The 16947-nt window shown below is 46.8% G+C and overlaps 1 protein-coding gene across 4 annotated transcripts in view; it reads left to right on the top strand.

Moving 5' to 3' along the window:
* Positions 1 to 16947, top strand: part of XPNPEP2 (X-prolyl aminopeptidase 2) — a 128566-nt gene that overhangs the window by 38856 nt on the left and 72763 nt on the right. For all 4 annotated transcript variants that reach the window (XM_029607420.1, XM_029607419.1, XM_029607422.1 and 1 more), the window contains 5 exons: positions 6584 to 6688; positions 7532 to 7618; positions 8123 to 8266; positions 9378 to 9479; positions 10713 to 10794. In XM_029607420.1, the coding sequence (XP_029463280.1) occupies positions 6584 to 6688; positions 7532 to 7618; positions 8123 to 8266; positions 9378 to 9479; positions 10713 to 10794 (520 nt within the window). The remainder of the gene's footprint in view (positions 1 to 6583; positions 6689 to 7531; positions 7619 to 8122; positions 8267 to 9377; positions 9480 to 10712; positions 10795 to 16947) is intronic.

The raw sequence follows: 16947 nt of genomic DNA, 5'->3' as shown, positions 1-16947 counted from the left end.
TAAAATCCTGGAGCTTTCTCAGAGTAGTTTTATCTGAAGCTGGCGTAAGATATTTACCGTAATCATTTTTCTAACTGAAGTGACAACCTTGATCCCAAAGCTCCAAGAAAAGCCAAGAATGGGCTGAGCCCTAGAAGGCGTGGGACTGGTGAGATCTATGACCTCATAAAGCCTGGAAGAAGCAGAACCTGTTGAACTCCTCTTAAACTATATTATGAAGCAACAATTAGAAATATGGATTTAATCATAATCTGAACTTTGCCTGTTGGAACTGTTAGAGATCTGAACCCAAAAGTTCAGCACAGTGCACTCAAATTGTTCCTTTGTAATTTGTGGATAATTACATACATACTGTATAAAGTCAGACATGTTTAATACAGTATGAATATATAAGTCAGATGTGTTTGGAGAGTCTGCAGTTATTCCAGGATCATGATTGCCACTATTCAGTGCTGTCATACAGGATTTGGTCACCCTTGCCTTTGAGTCAAGCATAGTCCGATATACCATCTGACTGACCGCCCATTAAAGATCTCCTAACCCAGAGTACCAGTTACAGAGGGAAACAGGGACTCTGAGAGAGCGGGCCGGAAGACCATAAAACTAGTCCTACAAGACATCTTCCATCACGTGCTCTCCTCCCTTCTCCTAGCAAGGGACTACCAACAGCCACACAGAACGATCTGCTAGAGGTTTACTACGAGGACTTGATGCAACTAGAAAATCTTTCTTGTTCCTTGTGATCGTAGTGACAAATGTAGGTGGCACGTCATGTGCTGAGTTCAGTCTTCTCCTAGCTGCATTCAGAGAAAAGGAGCGAACATAACCTACTTCCAGTAGTGCTTGACCAGCCACAAGAGGACCCCACAACTGGACACACTTACCCCCCCAATGCCGCCAAGACCCGGAAGATGCTGCAGGGATTTCAACGCTGCAAGGACGCTGTCGTTGAGTGCTCAGCCAGTCGTGCTGCGCCTCCCCCTTGCCCTGACTCAAGGCCCCGTGGCCTTGCAGCTCTCCCCGATGATGCCAGCATGGCCAGTGATTTAAACCCCAGCTGCGCTCCAAGCCGAGGCCTCAGCAACAGGCCCTCTGGCTCTTGCAGTGCATGTTGCTACCTTGCTGTCTGTTTTTTGCCTTGTCTTGCCTTATGCCTCCCTTTGTCATGCCTTACTGTCTCTTGCCTTGCTTCTGTGTACCTTGCCCTGCTTGTCTCTGTCGTGTCTTGGTTCCCTGTCATGTCTTGTCCATCCGTCTCTGCCTCACTTTTGGTTTTGACCCTGACTGCACCTTTGGACTGCCGCCTGCCCCAAACCTCGGCGCTGCCTGATCTCTGCCTGCTCCAATTGCTGCCTGCATCTTGACACTGTTTGCTTGCTGACTGCCCTGACCTCGGCCTGCTACTTGACTTCGCCTAACCCCTCATTACAGGACCATCGCCTAAGCCCTGACCTCCCCTGGAACCCAAGGGCTCATCCTGTGGGGAATGGGGGCTGCGAGAGGTGAAGCCCTAGACCCAGTCCTTGTAAGAGCGAGTTCACCTGCTGTCGGCAGGACCTAGTGGGCTCACCCGCTAGGCTGCGTGAACCGTGCTGCAGCCCAAGGGCTCACAACCGTGACGCTTCCTCCCGAATGTCCAAACGTAAATGCAAGCCAAACCCCCTTTCCCATCCCGAAAAGCCATGCACCTCAGATGATTCCAGCAGGCTCCTGCCATGTTATTTTATTGGTTTTAAATTCCTTGACAAGGGTACTTCTTTAATGATATTTATTGTGACAGGATAGATTTTTGTAGTTTCTTTTTTCATTCTAATTATGGTTCTGGCTGTTATAGCAGTGGGTATCTCCTCTAAATTTTGTTTCTGAAGTTGCCTTGCTCAGAATGATGGCAGCAAATAAACAGGCTGATACAGTACGATGTGCTCGGCTGAGCGCACCGTGTAGCATGCAATTGGCTGCGTGTTTTCGACACGTGTCTATTACCCTTTATACGGTAAGGGGTTTAGCGTATCGAAAACACGTGGCCAAGCCCCCCCCCCCCCCCCCGAAAACTAATAGCACTCATGTCATGCAAATGCATGTTGATAAGCTATTAGTTACTCACCCGGGATACTGAAGGTAAAATGTGCGGCCAAGGGCAAGTGTTAAATTCTAAGCAACCCGGAAAAGTATACAGAAAAGCAGAAAATACTGCTTTTCTGTACACCCTCCGACTTAATATCCTAGTGATATTAAGTCAGAGGAACCAAAAATTTAAAAATCAAAATCTGCCCGTCGGTCAGCGGTTAGAAAAATGGACACTCAGTTTTACCGGCATCCTTTTTCCTAACCTGTGGCTGTCGGAAACCGACGCCAGTAAAATAGAGCATCGGTTGTCTGGACCCGCTAAAACCACCTCAAAGCTAATAAGGAGGCGCTATGGGAAGCACTATTGTCCCTAGCACCTCCTTATTAGCGCAACCCCTCATTTAAATAAAGAATCACGCACCCAGGAGAGGTGGCTGGGAGAGCGGGTGCTCAACACGGAGTGCCTGCTCTCCTGCGATTTTTACTGTATCAGCCACTTCGCGGCAGGGACGCTGTCCGCACAGCCCATGCCCAGCCCCCTAGGCATGCGAGCACCACTTCCCCACCTTTAAAGGGCCAGCGACAGCAAATGCCACGGTCCTCAGTGATGACGTGGCAGCCAGGAGCCTATTTAATCCCAGCCCTGGCAAGCGGTAGATGCCTCAGCAACAGAGCCGCTGGTTGCTTCTCCTGTTCCTGATCCTGCCTCATCTGGTCCTGGTGCCTCTCCGGTCTCCGCTCCTTATCCCCTCAGTTGGTTCTTCTGGTTATTGACTTGGTTCATCCCTGGATTCTGCTTCGTCTTCCGCCTGCCCTAACCATCTGCTTGCTCATCGACTTTTCTAGTTAGTCGCCTGCCTCGACCTCTGGCCCATCTCTGGATTCTCCTGCCTGCTACCAGCCCCAACCTCTGGAACACCTGGCTTTGCCTCCGCCTCCTGCCTTCAAGGATCGTCTTCATCTGAGACCTGCGCCTGCCGGCCCCGGCACCCAAGGGCTCAACCTGTGGGGAACGAGGGCTGGTATAGGTGAAAGTCCGGTTGGGTCTCTGTCGCCTGCATCCACCTACTGATGACGAGGACCTATAGGGGCCTCCCCCTATAGGTGGCACCAACCTCGTCTCTGCAAGGGTCCATCACTCCGTGTAACTTATATGTAGTTGTGTCTAGGGAACTTTGAAGTGGGAGGTACCTAGGTTTAATAAAACTCCTGTGCCCAAGTGAGTGCAAAAGGAGTTGGTTGAAGGTCAGGCTGTAAAGGCACCACGGCTTCTCAGACTGGTTCTGGTCTTGGTTTTTCCCTCCACAGGAAAAGGTCTCAACAGAGAGATGCTGATGATGAAGAAGAAGTGTTCTAGGAAGGTAACTGGAGCACAAGGTCACGGTTACCCGGTCTACAAGGAAGTAAGGAATCTTGAGGAATAGTCTCAAGAAAGAAGTTTAAATCATTATTCCTCATCTGTCCAGAGAGAGTACTTGGAGAAAAAGAGTATTGTCCTTGGTGAGAGTTCAGAAGAAACTCCCAGCTGAGGAAAGTCCTGTAGATTTGCTGACTTACAAAAAGTAATCCACCAGAAGTGTGAGAAGTTCTAGAGAGAAGGAAGGCTGTATAGAGAACGCGTACCAGGGGAGAGCTAAGAGAGGAGGGTTCCTGACCCAGGGAGCTTAGCTGTTAAAGATGTGCAGCATTTGGATACTGTGAGAGACTGAGTTTATTTTTCCTTGCCAGTGGTCTTCTTTTTCTGAACTGTTTGGTGCCCTGGACAATAGTGTGCTACTGTAAATTTTGGTTGCCTGACATAAGAGACCAGTAAAGACTTTTATTTGAACAATAGTTTTGATGTCATTGTGTGGTGTGTTTGCGGATTGTGACTGTACTGGTGTGCAGAAGAGAGAAAAATCCTTCCCTTCCTCCATGCGAAAAGGGCCCAGGAGGCATAACCTTCCCAGTAAGCCCTTGTGTCTGTATTAAGATTGCGGCAGGATCTACACATGATTGGAATATATGGTAGACTGTGCCCCCAATATTTAAAAAGAGCTCCAGAGGTGATCCAGGAAACTATAGACCAGTGAGCCTGACTTCAGTGCTGGGAAAAATCAAATAAACTATTATAAAGAATAAAATCACAGAACAAATAGATAGACATGGTTTAATGGGACACAGCCAGCATAGGTTTACCCAAGGGAAGTCTTGTCTCACAAATCTCTTACATATTTATGAAGGGGTTAATAAACATGTGGACAAAGGTGAACCAGTAGTTGTGGCGTATTTTGAATTTTCAGAAGGATTTGACAAAGTCCCTCATGAGAGGCTTCTAAGAAAACTAAAAAGTCATGGGATAGGAGGCGATGTCCTTTTGTAGATTGCAAACTGGTTAAAAGACAGGAAACAGAGAGTAGGGTTAAATGGACAATTTTCTCAGTGGAAAAAGGCAAACAGTGGAGTGCCTCAGGGATCTGTACTTGGACCGGTGCTTTTCAATATATTTATAAATGATCTGGAAAGGAATACGATGAGTGAGGTTATCAAATTTGCAGATGATACAAAATTATTCAGAGTAGTTAAATCACAAGCGGATTGTGATAAACTGCAGGAGGACCTTGCAAGACTGGAAGATTGGACATGCAAATGGCAGATGAAATTTAAAGTGGATAAGTTGCAAGGTGATGCATATAGGGAAAAATAACCCATGCTATAGTTACACGATGTTAGGTTCCATATTAGGAGCTACCACCCAGGAAAAAGATCTAGGCATCATAGTGAATAATACCTTGAAATCGTTGGCTCAGTGTGCTGTGGCAGTCAAAAAAGCAAACAGAATGTTAGGAATTATTAGGAAGGGAATGGTTAATAAAATGGAAAATGTCATAATGCCTCTGTATCGCTCCATGGTGAGACCGCACCTTGAGTACTGTGAGGAATTGTGGTCACCGCATCTCAAAAAAGATATAGTTGCACTGGAGAAGATATAGAGAAGGGAAACCAAAATGATAAAGGGCATAGAACGGCTCCCCTGTGAGGAAAGGCTAAAGAGGTTAGAGATATTCAATTTGGAGAAAAGATGGCTGAGGGAGGATGTGATAGAGGACTACAAAAATATGACACAACTTGAATGGGAAATATGAATCAATAATTTACTATTTCAGATAATACAAGGACTCCATGAAGTTAGCATGTAGCACATTAAAACAAAATTGGAGAAAATTCTTTTTCATTCAACGCACAATTAAGCTCTGGAATTTGTTGCCAGAGGATGTGGTGGTTAGTGCAGTTAGTGTAGCTGGGTTTTAAATAAGTTTGGATTAGTTCCTAGAGGAGAAACCCATAAACTGCTCTTAATCAATAGGGAATAGCCACTGCTTGCTGCTGATTTAGTAGCATAGGATCTATTTAATGTATTTGCTAGGTACTTGTGACTTGGATTGGCTACTGCTGGAAACAGGGTACTGGGCTTGATAGACCCTTGGTTTGACCCAATATGGCATGTCTTGTGTTATATGTTCTTCGGTATAGTAGGAATTTTATCATTTTGACAGCAAGAAGACTAGCTATTCCAGAAATCTAAGCTAGCCTATGCTGAAGTACCCTTCTTGCATATTATCACTGTGTGGAAACTGAATACGTTCATTAGTATAATTCTGTCACAACTGAAGCTAAGGTGAAATAGCTTAGGGAGAAAGAGAACCGTGGAAGTCATTGTTTGTATGAAGTGCATGCAATGTTGACCCAGTTAATATAAATAAATGTCAGGTTTGGAACCACTTTGGGCCCCTGCTTCCTGTTTATATAACGACTGCTGCCCCACTGTTCCTTAATTGTAAATTTCATAACACTGTATTGCAACTCTTAGTGCTCAAAAAGCATGAAATTAACAGTGAGAATGTGGATGAGGCATGGAAAGTCTATTCCTTAAGTAAAGCACCACAGAGGGACTTCTAACGTGGAACTTTCCCCAATTTTGAGCAACCACCTGAAGTCCAGTTCAAGATTTACTAAGCTAAGCATGATACATCCTGAGTCTGTCAGGCCCCCCAACAGGCTACACAAGATCTCTTCAGCAATAAAAGAAGCGTCAGAATGCAAACTAAATTGTTCTTTGCTTAAGCTGTCAATTGAATTAATCTTTTTTTTGGATGGATTTTTAGCCTGCCTTTCCAAATGATACTCAAGGTAGCTTACAGCATTATTAAAATTCAGGCGCAATAATTCCCTTTACAGTCCAAGTGGGTACCTGACGTAACGGCAAATAAAGTGACTTGCCCTAGGTCACAAGGCTTGTCAGTGGGAGAAGCAGGATTTGAATCTTGGTTTCCCCGGTTCCCAGCTTATGGTTCTAACCACTAAGCCACTTCCTTTTTTTTGCTCAAGTTATCTCTTTAGAGCTTAGGAAACATTTTGAATCTGAAATTGCCCAGTTGTCTTTTAACTGACGAAAGAGAGATGGGAGCTCCTTGACTTCCCTCAGCCTTGTGATGGGTGATGCTGCTGTCAGGTTAATGATTGTCATGTATTGCAGGGACTGCTGTGGTGACGATGAGCAAGGCTGCGCTGTGGACCGACAGTCGCTACTGGACCGAGGCAGAGCGGCACATGGACTGCAACTGGGAGCTGCAGAAGATGCGTCAGTATATCCCTGCCAGGAAAAGACATTAGCCACCTATTCTACCTAATTCTTTTGGTACCATGGAAGGCCAATGTAGGCATTAGACTGACCCGTTAGATCTAATTTAAATCTTTTGCAGATTCCATTATCCAAAATACAGCTGAAGCTGCCCTGGTTCCCCCGCTCTGATCAAAGCTGGTGTGACTTGGATTCCCATTGTTGGCCAATATCAAAAGTCAGGACTGTCATGCTAAAGATCCAGTCAGTCAACCTGTGGATAACTGCAGTGTAATTTTGTCAAAAGTCGTAAGTGAGGTGGGAAAGCTTCCCAGATCTCCAGGGATCTTCCTGCTCTAGCAACACCCAGAGAACTGGGCAAATCTGAGTAAACTCATATGGCACATCTGATTCAAGCCAGCCTAAAAAATTTGGATTCAGATTTTACAGCCTCCAATTTTTAGCCATTTTATTGAACCAGAATAATCTGCACCAGGATGTGGTATATTTGCTCATGACTAATAAGATGGGTATTTTAAATAGGGAGAGAGCCATTTAGAAAGTATTAATTATAATAATGTCCCATTGAACCCCTGAGTATCAGTGCTACATTTTCAGCTCCTGCACTGTGCATTATATCACCCCCAGCCACAGGGTGCTCTGAAAGCACATAACTAAAGCATTGCAGAGGGTGAAAGAAAGCAGAGAGCCCTAAAACCTTTAGCATTTGACACCTTAGCAGCAGTGTGGCCTCTGGAGCTCAAAAAACCGATCCGGCTTTGACTCGGTTACTAACACTCCATGCTCATGGGGTGTTTTATTTATTTTAAGAAATGTTTTTAACACTTCCCTTATTTCTTACAGCCTGGATCAATTCCATTGTGGAGTGGCTGCTCAATGAAATTCCAGCTGGAGAGAAAATTGGCTTCGATCCCTACCTGTTCTCCATCAGTAAGAAATCTCCACTCTGACTCGGGGTCTAGCTAGTGGTAGTCAGGGGAGGTGTCTACTCTTGTTAAAAATCAGTCAGTTACAAACCGATTATATGGGATGATTGTCCACTTTTAAATACCAAGCAGTTAGGTTTGAAGCAACTTGGAAACCTTATTTGCTTTGGTTAGAGTCTTGCTCATGCTGAGAATATGCTTGTCTGGCTTCGTGCCTGCAACTGCTTGTGTTTTCTTTTAAGCTTGGGGGGAGGTAGTTGGGGAGAGAAGGGTTGATGTGTTTGAAACCTTTCAAGATTTTTGCTGTTAGCTTTGTTCTAGAGAGTCCCTACAGAAAGTAAAGTCTAAAATTGGCTTTGCATTGTCTTCTAAAAAGGAGAGAGCCCTTGGCTGCATGTCTTGGTACATACAGCTGTCATTTAGTAGGAAGAGTCAGAGAAATAGGTTGCTGAACGGCAAAGTGATAATGTGGAGCTGACCATTTTTCTCTTGCTTGCGCATTTCACAGATGACTGGAACAGTTACTCGGAGCATTTAAAAAACTCTGGTAGAATACTGACCTCACTAACAACAAATCTTGTGGATGCAGTATGGAGTGCAAGGCCTTCTCCTCCCAGCGATGAAATCTATCAACTCCAAGAGGAATTCACAGGTAGTTCATCTCTTAGGCAATGCCACCCTTAAAAAAAAAAAGACAATAAGCTACAAAAACAAAAAGGAAGGTGATAACTCTCATAACAACATAAGATATGCCATACTGGGTCAGGCCGAAGATCCATCAAAGTCCAGTATCCTGTCCCCAACAGTGGCAAATCCAAGTCACAAGTACCTGGCAAGTACCCAAACATTAACAGATCCCATGCTACTAATGCCAGAAACAAGCAGTGGCTATTCCCTATTGATTAGTAGAAGTTTATGGACTTCTTCTCCAGAAGCTTATCCAAACTTTTTTAAAACCTAACTACACTAACTACCTTAACCACATCCTCTGGCAATGAATTCCAGAGTTTAATTGTGTGTTGAGTGAGAGGATTCTCTCTGGTTTGTTTTAAATGTGCTACTTGCTAACTTCATGGAATGCCCCATAGTCCTTGTATTATCTGAAAGAGTAAATAATTGATTCACATTTACCCATTCAAGTCCTTTCAAGATTTTGTAGACATCTATCATATTTCCCCTCAGTCATCTCCAAACCGAACAGCCCTAACCTCTTTAGCCTTTCCTCATAGGGGAGCCGTTAAATGCCATTTATCATTTTGGTCACTCTACTCTGTACTTTCTCCAGTACAACTATATCTTTTTTGAGATGTGGCGACCAGAATTGTACAGAGTATTCAAGGTGCGCTCTCACCATGGAGCGATACAGAGGCATTATGACATTTTCTGTTTTATTAACCATTCCCTTCCTAATAATTCCTAACATTCTGTTTGCTTTTTTGATCACCACAGCCCACCGAGCCGACGATTTTAAAGTATTATCCACTATGATGCCTAGATCTTTTTCCTGGGTGGTAGCTCCTAATATGGAACCTAACATCGTGTAACTACAGCAAGGGTTATTTTTCCCTGTGTGCTTCACCTTGCACTTGTCCACTTTAAATCTCATCTGCCATTTGGATGCCCAATTTTCCAGTCTCTCAAGGTCCTCCTGCAATTGATCACAATCCGCTTGTGACTTAACCACTCTGAATAATTTTGTGTCGTCTGCAAATGTGATCACCTGACTCGTACTCATTATGTCCTCTCCTCTGCTTGGGTTTCAGGAAGCACCTGGCAAGAGAAAGTATCCAATATCCGGAGGCAGATGAGCCAACACTCTCAGAAACCAACAGCAGTGCTGCTTTCAGCATTAGATGAAACTGCATGTGAGAGCTAACATTGCGTACCGCAGCCCTCTGAAACTAGGACTTAGCTCTGAAATAGTGCAACGTGCAGAAGCCCCATCTTCCTGCACAGCTGTTGCCCCGCCGAACACCCCAGGAAACATCTCCACTGCCTCCCATCCCCCTAGAATCCTCTTGCCCTTTACATTGCCTCAGATCAACCCTTCTCCCAAATTTCTGCTCCCCTAACCGGCAGAGACGGATTTAGGATTTTGGCGCCCCTAGGCACTGTTGGTGCTGGCGCCCCCCTGTCACCCCTTCCACGGGATGGACAACAGGGAACAGGGAACAGGAGATCTAAGGCACCGTCCCCCTAGCTTCTTGTGGCAAAAATTAAAAGGTTCTGAAGCAAATTGGCAAACATTTCCATCTTTTGTATAACATTATAAAAATAAAGTAGTTTTACACTAGATTAGTATAATTTATTTTATTTTTATTGGGTGAATAAAACTGATTTCAAGTAAGTACAGGGAGGAATCGGCTGGGATGAGGAGAGGAGAAAGGAGGAGGAGGAATGTGAGAAGGAAAGAGGACTAGGGTTGGGGAGGATGGGAGATGGGGAAGATTGGAGGGAGAGGGAGGTAGTTTCCTGGACTGAGGGAGTAGGAAGGGTTAAGGAGTGGGTTCCAGGATCTGGAGAGAAGGGAAAAGTAGGAAGGAAGGAAGGTGCTAGAGTCTGGGGGAGAGAATCTAAGATCAAGGGAGGGAGGATTTGACTTGCACTGGGTGGGGAGGGTAGGAGGAAGGTGTCCCTTCCAAGCTCCACTCCTGCTCTTCCTTGCATCCACTCTCTAATATCCCATTCAATATCACACACACACACACACACACTCATGGCATGAACCCTTCCTCTCCCACACATGAACCCTATCCCCCCCCCCCCCCCCCCCCCCAAATCTGCCAGCCCCAGATTTCTGCTGCCCTAGGCACAGGCCTAGTGTGCCTACTGACAAATCCCAGGCCTGCCAATCGGAATTCCCTCCCCGGATTTCTGGCACCCAGTCCCTTCTGATTACCCCAGACCAGCTACTTGCTCATTTACAGTCAAATATGGACCTACAATCTAAACTCATTCCTGTTTTTATGTTATTAGAACAGACAGCAAAGAAATGGGGGAACACAGAGTTAATGGAAGAAAAAGCGGGTAACAGAATAACTGATAAAAATGCAGATGGACTAGTTCTTTCCGTAACTTTCTGCCGATGGTTTCCGTAGGGCTCTTTAACTTGAGAGGCAAGGACATCCCATACAACCCCTACTTCTATTCCTACACGCTGCTGAGTCAGGACTTCATCAGGTACGGTGTATCTCAATTTACATAACTTTCTCCCCTGAAACGCAGTGCTATGAATCGTCAGCAATGCTTAGAGAAGGTGGGAATTCACTCCCATCCAGTGAGTCCTGTGTGGGACTGAGACAGTATCAAATGCACATTGCTCGGTATTCTGGAAATCCATTTTAAGTGAATTGACTCAAAAGGCGACTATCCCATAATGAAACAAATAGTGATTTCCTGAATGCAGCCTGATGGAACCAATATTGAAAGATTATATATGTATTTTGACTGTCCTTACTGCACAATGAAATGTGCCATAAAAATGGATCCCAGCCCTGCCCTCAGTTGATAGAGCTTTTAGGATATACATCCTGGAGTATGCATGAGGGAGATCCGCATACATCAACTCAGGTTTTTCTTTTTTTTTTTTTTGCAAATAAGCAAACATATCAGATCTACCGCATGCATCTTTATTGTGAATATCCTGATAACTCAACCAATTGCATGTCCCTGAGGAGAAGTTTAGGAATCATTGCTATGGTGCATGGAAAAATATTTAATCAACAACATCGTTCAAAGCCTTAAAACAGTTACTATCCCATGGTTCATGTCATCCCTTACAAAAATGCATGGGTGAAATGACATGCTTTAAAAGCATGTAGTTTGCATGTTGCAGGTGTGTAGGAAACACACATTCTCTTAGAGAATTGGTCATTTCTTGGAGTAATGGGGAAAACTGAATACTTATGTATTGAATCTGTTGTTCCCTGTATGTACCCAGATCAGTCCAGACTGCTGGGTTTTGCCTCCCTTCCAGCAGATGGAGACAAAGAAAAACTTGAAGAGCACCCCTCTTAAACCGGTGTGCCACCTGCGTCTCTTCAGTATTTCTCTGTCTCTAGCAGATGGAGATGGTGCAAAACCTGTGGTCTTGAACTTAAAGAAAAAAAAAATGGGATACGAGGATCTTCCTTTATTTTCCTTCTCCTTGGCAGATCAGGCAGGACAATAAGGTTAATCCTCCCAGGGTGTTGGCAAGTCCTGGTGGGACCATCCCCCCTGGTAACAGGTACCCGGAGCTGGGGTTGGATACCCTGCCTGCTCCTTCTTTCCGTGAGGCACTAGGGGTGAATACCAGTGGTCCGGTCCCTCCCCCTCCCTGATTCCAGACCCGGAGGCACCAGCACTACAACTTACTCCTGAAACAGTTTTTAGGAGGTTTCCCTTAAAAAAAAAAAAAAAACCTAAAAAAGCCAGGTGCTTGATTTGTTTCTTCTGCTGCAGCGACCGCACACTCAGTAGCAGGCCTGTGTAGTGCCTGCGTTTTTTGGCGCCCGACCTTCATTCTTGCTCGCTTCCTTTTTGCCGGCCATACCGCGTGCTTCATGGTGCTTTGCAGCTCTCCCGCGCAGACCTTTGTTCCCAGGACATCGGACAATGGCAGGGGAACAGCAGCTAAGTCCCGTGGGGCGGGCGAACGGCCTGACAGGCAAAAGACCGCAGCTGCCCTGTTCCTGCTGAGCACGGGAATGGCGTTATTTTGGGTTCCTTTGCTGCCACGTCGGATAGAGCGGCTGGGGGAGGGGATCTCCCGCCCTCCCTTTCCCCTGCTGATTCGAGCCCTCAGGGCTCATTTTTGGATGGCTTTGATGATGACCCCGCACTCCTGGTAGGGGATGTTAGGGGGTCAGCTGGCCTTTACCGCAGAGTTTGTGCTTTTGATGAACAAAGCTTATCTGACATGCCAGCCTCGGCAAGGTGAGGCATAAGTACGTAGGCCGAGGGATGGTCCTCAGCCCCCGAAGGTCCCCAGGCGGCTGGAGCCACAGGGGGCAGTTAGGCTTAGGAAGGTCCGGGGTCCCAGTGAACCTCCTTGGGGGGACATGGGCTCCATGGAGCGTCCAGGGCCTGATACTTCCGTGCCTCCATCGGGGTGGATCAGGGTGAGGAACCAGAGGAGCCCTTGCCGTTGGATAATGATGACCTGAGTGCCATCCGCTTATTTCAGAGGAATGAACTCGACCCACTAATCCCACAGGTCCTAACCGAGTTGGGAACTTTGCTGCCTCAGGAGGTCCCAGGTCAGGACATAGTAGACCCTGTACTAGCTGGATTGCAGGGTCCGGCAACGACATTCCCTTTTCATCCTATGCTCCAACAACTGATGCTCCATGAGTGGGATACTCCAGAATCCGGCCTGCGAGTGGGATGAGCTATGGACAACTATTCCAGTGGCAGGAGTGGCGGCTCTTAAGGATCTTCAGGACAGAAAGCTCGAGGTCCATCTTAAGAGAATATTCAAGGTGTCTGCGCTGGGTATTAGGGCTGCTGTCTGCAGCAGTCTCATGCAGCGAGCAAGCCTGAGGTGGGTTCAGCAACTTCTCAGTGCGAAAGATCTCCCTCCTCAGGAATCAGAGCAGGTGGACCGTTTAGAGGCAGCATGGTGTATGGTGCGGATGCCTCATATGACCTCCTCTGTACCTTGTCCAGGACGATGGTGTCCATGGTTTCGGCCAGATGGCTTTTGTGGCTACGCAACTGGTCTTTCTATGTTTCGTCCAAGTCTCAGCTGGGGGCGCTCCCCTTCAACGGCAAGTTCCTGTTTGGGGAAGATCTGGAGCAACTGATCAAGTCCTTAGGGGAGAATAAAGTGCATAAGCTCCTTAAGGACAAGCCTAGGGCCCTAAAAGTTTTCTCCCTCCCTACTCTCGCTTTCAGGATCAGAGGCATTTCTGTCAGAGCAGAGTGCCCCCTCCCCCCCCCCCCCCCCCCCCCCCCCCCCCCCCGGACAGAGACAATCATTGGGGAGATCTCAATCTTGGTCTCACTGCTTTCGAGGATGTAGACCAAACCAAGATGGATTCAATCAGGGGTCTTTGGGACCCAAGTCCTCTCAATGAGACAACGCCAGCCCATTCCTCGATTCCAGTCATAGGGGGATGGCTGCCCCTGTTTTATGAGGTGTGGATCAAAGTAACGTCGGACCAGTGGGATATAAACATCATAGAACACAACTGCGCTTTAGAATTTGCTCGGCTTCTGCGAGACCTGTTCCTGATCTCTCCATGTGGGTCACCGATAAAGAAGCAGATCATGAATTAGACCCTGCGCCAGCTGGAAGGTCTTGGGGGGCCATCATTCCTGTTCCTCCAGACGAGTGTAGGACCGGGAGATTCTCCATCTATTTTGTGGTGCCCAAAAAGGAATGATCTTTCCATCTAATTCTGGATCTCAAGAAGGTGAACAAAGCTCTCAAAGTGCCACATTTTTGGATGGAAACCCTGCGCTCATTCATTACGGTGGTGCGCAGCAGCGAGTTCTTGGCTTCCCTGGATCTCACGGAAGCATATCTGCACATCGGGATCCACAAGGAACATCAAAGATTCCTCCGGTTCATGATCCTCGGGAGGCGTTTTCAGTTCCGTGTCCTACCGTTTGGTTTGGCGACAGCTCCCCGCATCTTCACCAAGGTAATGGTGGTGGTGGCGGCAGCTCTCAGGCGAGAGGGAGTACTGGTTCATCCATACCTAGACGATTGGCTCATTCGAGCGAAATCGGAGGACCTTTGAAGGCTGGCGATACATAAGGTCTTACACCGCCTGCACTCCCTCAGATGGGTCATCAATCATTCCAAGAGCCATCTGCTTTCTTCCCAGATCCTGGACTTCTTGGGAGCGCGATTCGATACCAGAGTCGGCAAAGTCTTCCTCGGGAAGGATCGGATAACCAAGCTGATGTCACAAGTTTGTTATTATTTGTGATAATTGTGGGTGGATCCTTGGGCCGGTGGCAGATGACCACACCCACGGGGGAAGATCCCTAGAGGGACTACCGGTCATCGCAGTCAAAGGTACGGTTAAAGAAGAATAGTTCTTTATAAAGCTTCGGTAATAGTTGGTGAACCCCAGGAATCTCCTTAAAGCCTTTAGGCTGGTAGGTTGGGATCAATTCTTGATACTTTCAAGTTTGTGAGGGTCCATTTGGAAGCCTTCTTTTGACACGATGTAGCTTAAGAAAGGCACTGAGTCTTTGTGAAATTCACACTTAGAGAGTTTGGCGTACAGCCAATGTTCGCGAAGACGGTGGAGTACTTGCTTGACATCTTCAATGTGGGTGTCCAAATCCTGGGAGAAGATTAATATGTCGTCCAAGTAGACCACAACATTCTTGTACAGCAGGTTCCGCAAGATGTCGGTCATCATATTTTGGAAAATGGCGGGTGCATTGCACAACCCGAACAGCATTACAAGATACTCAAAGTGGCCATCTCGCGTGTTGAAGGCCGTTTTCCATTCATCGCCACTCCAAATGCGAATGAGGTTGTAGGCCCCCTTCAGGTCAAGCTTTGAAAATATCTTGGCCCCTTGCAGCCGGTCAAACAGCTCCGAGATTAACGGCAAGGGGTAACGGTCTTTGATTGTGATCTCATTAAGACCTCGGTAATCAATACATGGGCGTAGGGTACTGTCCTTCTTCCCCACAAAGAAAAAGCCTGTGCCGGCTGGCGACTTTGATGGTCGGATAAAGCCCTTCTAGAGATTTTCTTCAATGTATTCTGACATAGCTTTATTTTCAATGGCTGAGAGAGGATACACCCGTCCTTTCGGTGGCTCAGCATTGGGCTTCAGTCTTATGGCACAGTCTTAGGGCCTATGTGGAGGAAGAATATCAGCTGCTTCTTTGGAAAATACGTCTGCGAAGGAAGCATATTGGGGCAGCAGTCCTGGCATCACTGGAGTCGTAGGCATGCAAATGATAGGCGAGATTTCCTTAAGGCATCTCCCATGACATTCTGGGCCCCAGCGGGAGAGATCCAAGGATGCCCAGTCGAATTGGGGTTGGTGCACTTGCAACCAGGGTAACCCCAGGACGATAGGGTGCATGGCCCTTTCTAATACCAAGAAGGAGAGTGATTCAGTGTGGAGAGCTCCAGTACGCAGAGTAACTGGTACGGTTTGGCAAGTCACGTCGCCCAGTAAGGGTTCTCCATGAATGGAAGATAACAGTAGTGGATCTTTCAACTTGGTGAGGGGAATCCTCAGGTATTCCACTAGACGTCTGAGAATGAAGTTGCCTCCTGCCCTTGAGTCAAACATCCATGACCAAGTTGCATCAGTTCATCAATATCAGCAGCAGGGATTACTGGAACCATCCAAGGTGCAGATATAGCACTAGCCTGTTTCAACCTAGGTAACACCTTAGGCCGGAGTTCCTTCACCTTGTCCCGGAGCCAGTGATCAATCCGAGTGGCCAAGGCTACTAGTTCATCCAGCGAGTCAGGTGTTTTATGAGCAGCCAGCTCTAAACGGTTATCCAGGCCTCTGAAGAAGAGAGTCTTGAGACATTTGGGGTCCCAGCAGAGTTCTGCCGCAAGAGTTTTGAACTCTATGGCAAATTCAGCCAATGATCTGTTGCCTTGCTTCAATTCAACCAAAGAAGAACCGTTGACAGCAGTTTGGGCAGGGTCATCGAAAACGGATTTAAATAAGTCTAAATCCTATGTCCTGCAAAATGGGGTCCTTACGTTCCCACAAGGTAGATGCCCAAGACAAGGCCCTACCATCCAAGTAGGAAAGGATATAGGTAGTCTTGGAGAGAGCCGTAGAAAATAAAGATGGCTGTAAGGTAAAATGCATGCAGCACTGGTTTAAAAAGCCCTGGGTCTTCTGGATTTCTCCGGAAAAGCGGATTGGAGCCGCCAGTGGTACAGCAGACTTTAAAGTTACCTCCTGTAACTGACCTTCATGGTTGGAAGCTGTGCCTTGAACCTTCTGTGTGTGTAGCTGATGGAACGCTGAAGTAAGTTTCTCCAAGGCTTCTTGCTGCTCCGCAATGCGCAGGGCCAGGCCCGGTATGGCCTGCAAGGCATTGAGCTGTGCCGGATCCATGGAGTTAGCAATCTGTTATTATTTGTGATAGTTGTGGGTGGATCCTTGGGCCGGTGGCAGATGACCACGCCCACGGGGGAAGATCCCGAGAGGGACCACCGGTCAGGCTCAGAGTTGGGAGACAGACACACACAAGTTCTTTTATTAAACAGTCTTTGAGAACCACCAGAGGTGGCAGTAGTGAGCTGGAATAGCCCGGCTGGGCTGTAGTCCCTCAGGCACTGGAACAACGATCCGAGGAAGGCTGAGCTGTAGAGAAATTAAGATAGTGAGTAGGCAGAGTATG

This window comes from Rhinatrema bivittatum, chromosome 6 (genome assembly GCF_901001135.1).
Source record: "Rhinatrema bivittatum chromosome 6, aRhiBiv1.1, whole genome shotgun sequence".
NCBI classification, from domain to species: domain Eukaryota; kingdom Metazoa; phylum Chordata; class Amphibia; order Gymnophiona; family Rhinatrematidae; genus Rhinatrema; species Rhinatrema bivittatum.
Note: the sequence above shows the minus strand (reverse complement) of the source record. Positions and strands in the feature narration are given on the sequence as shown.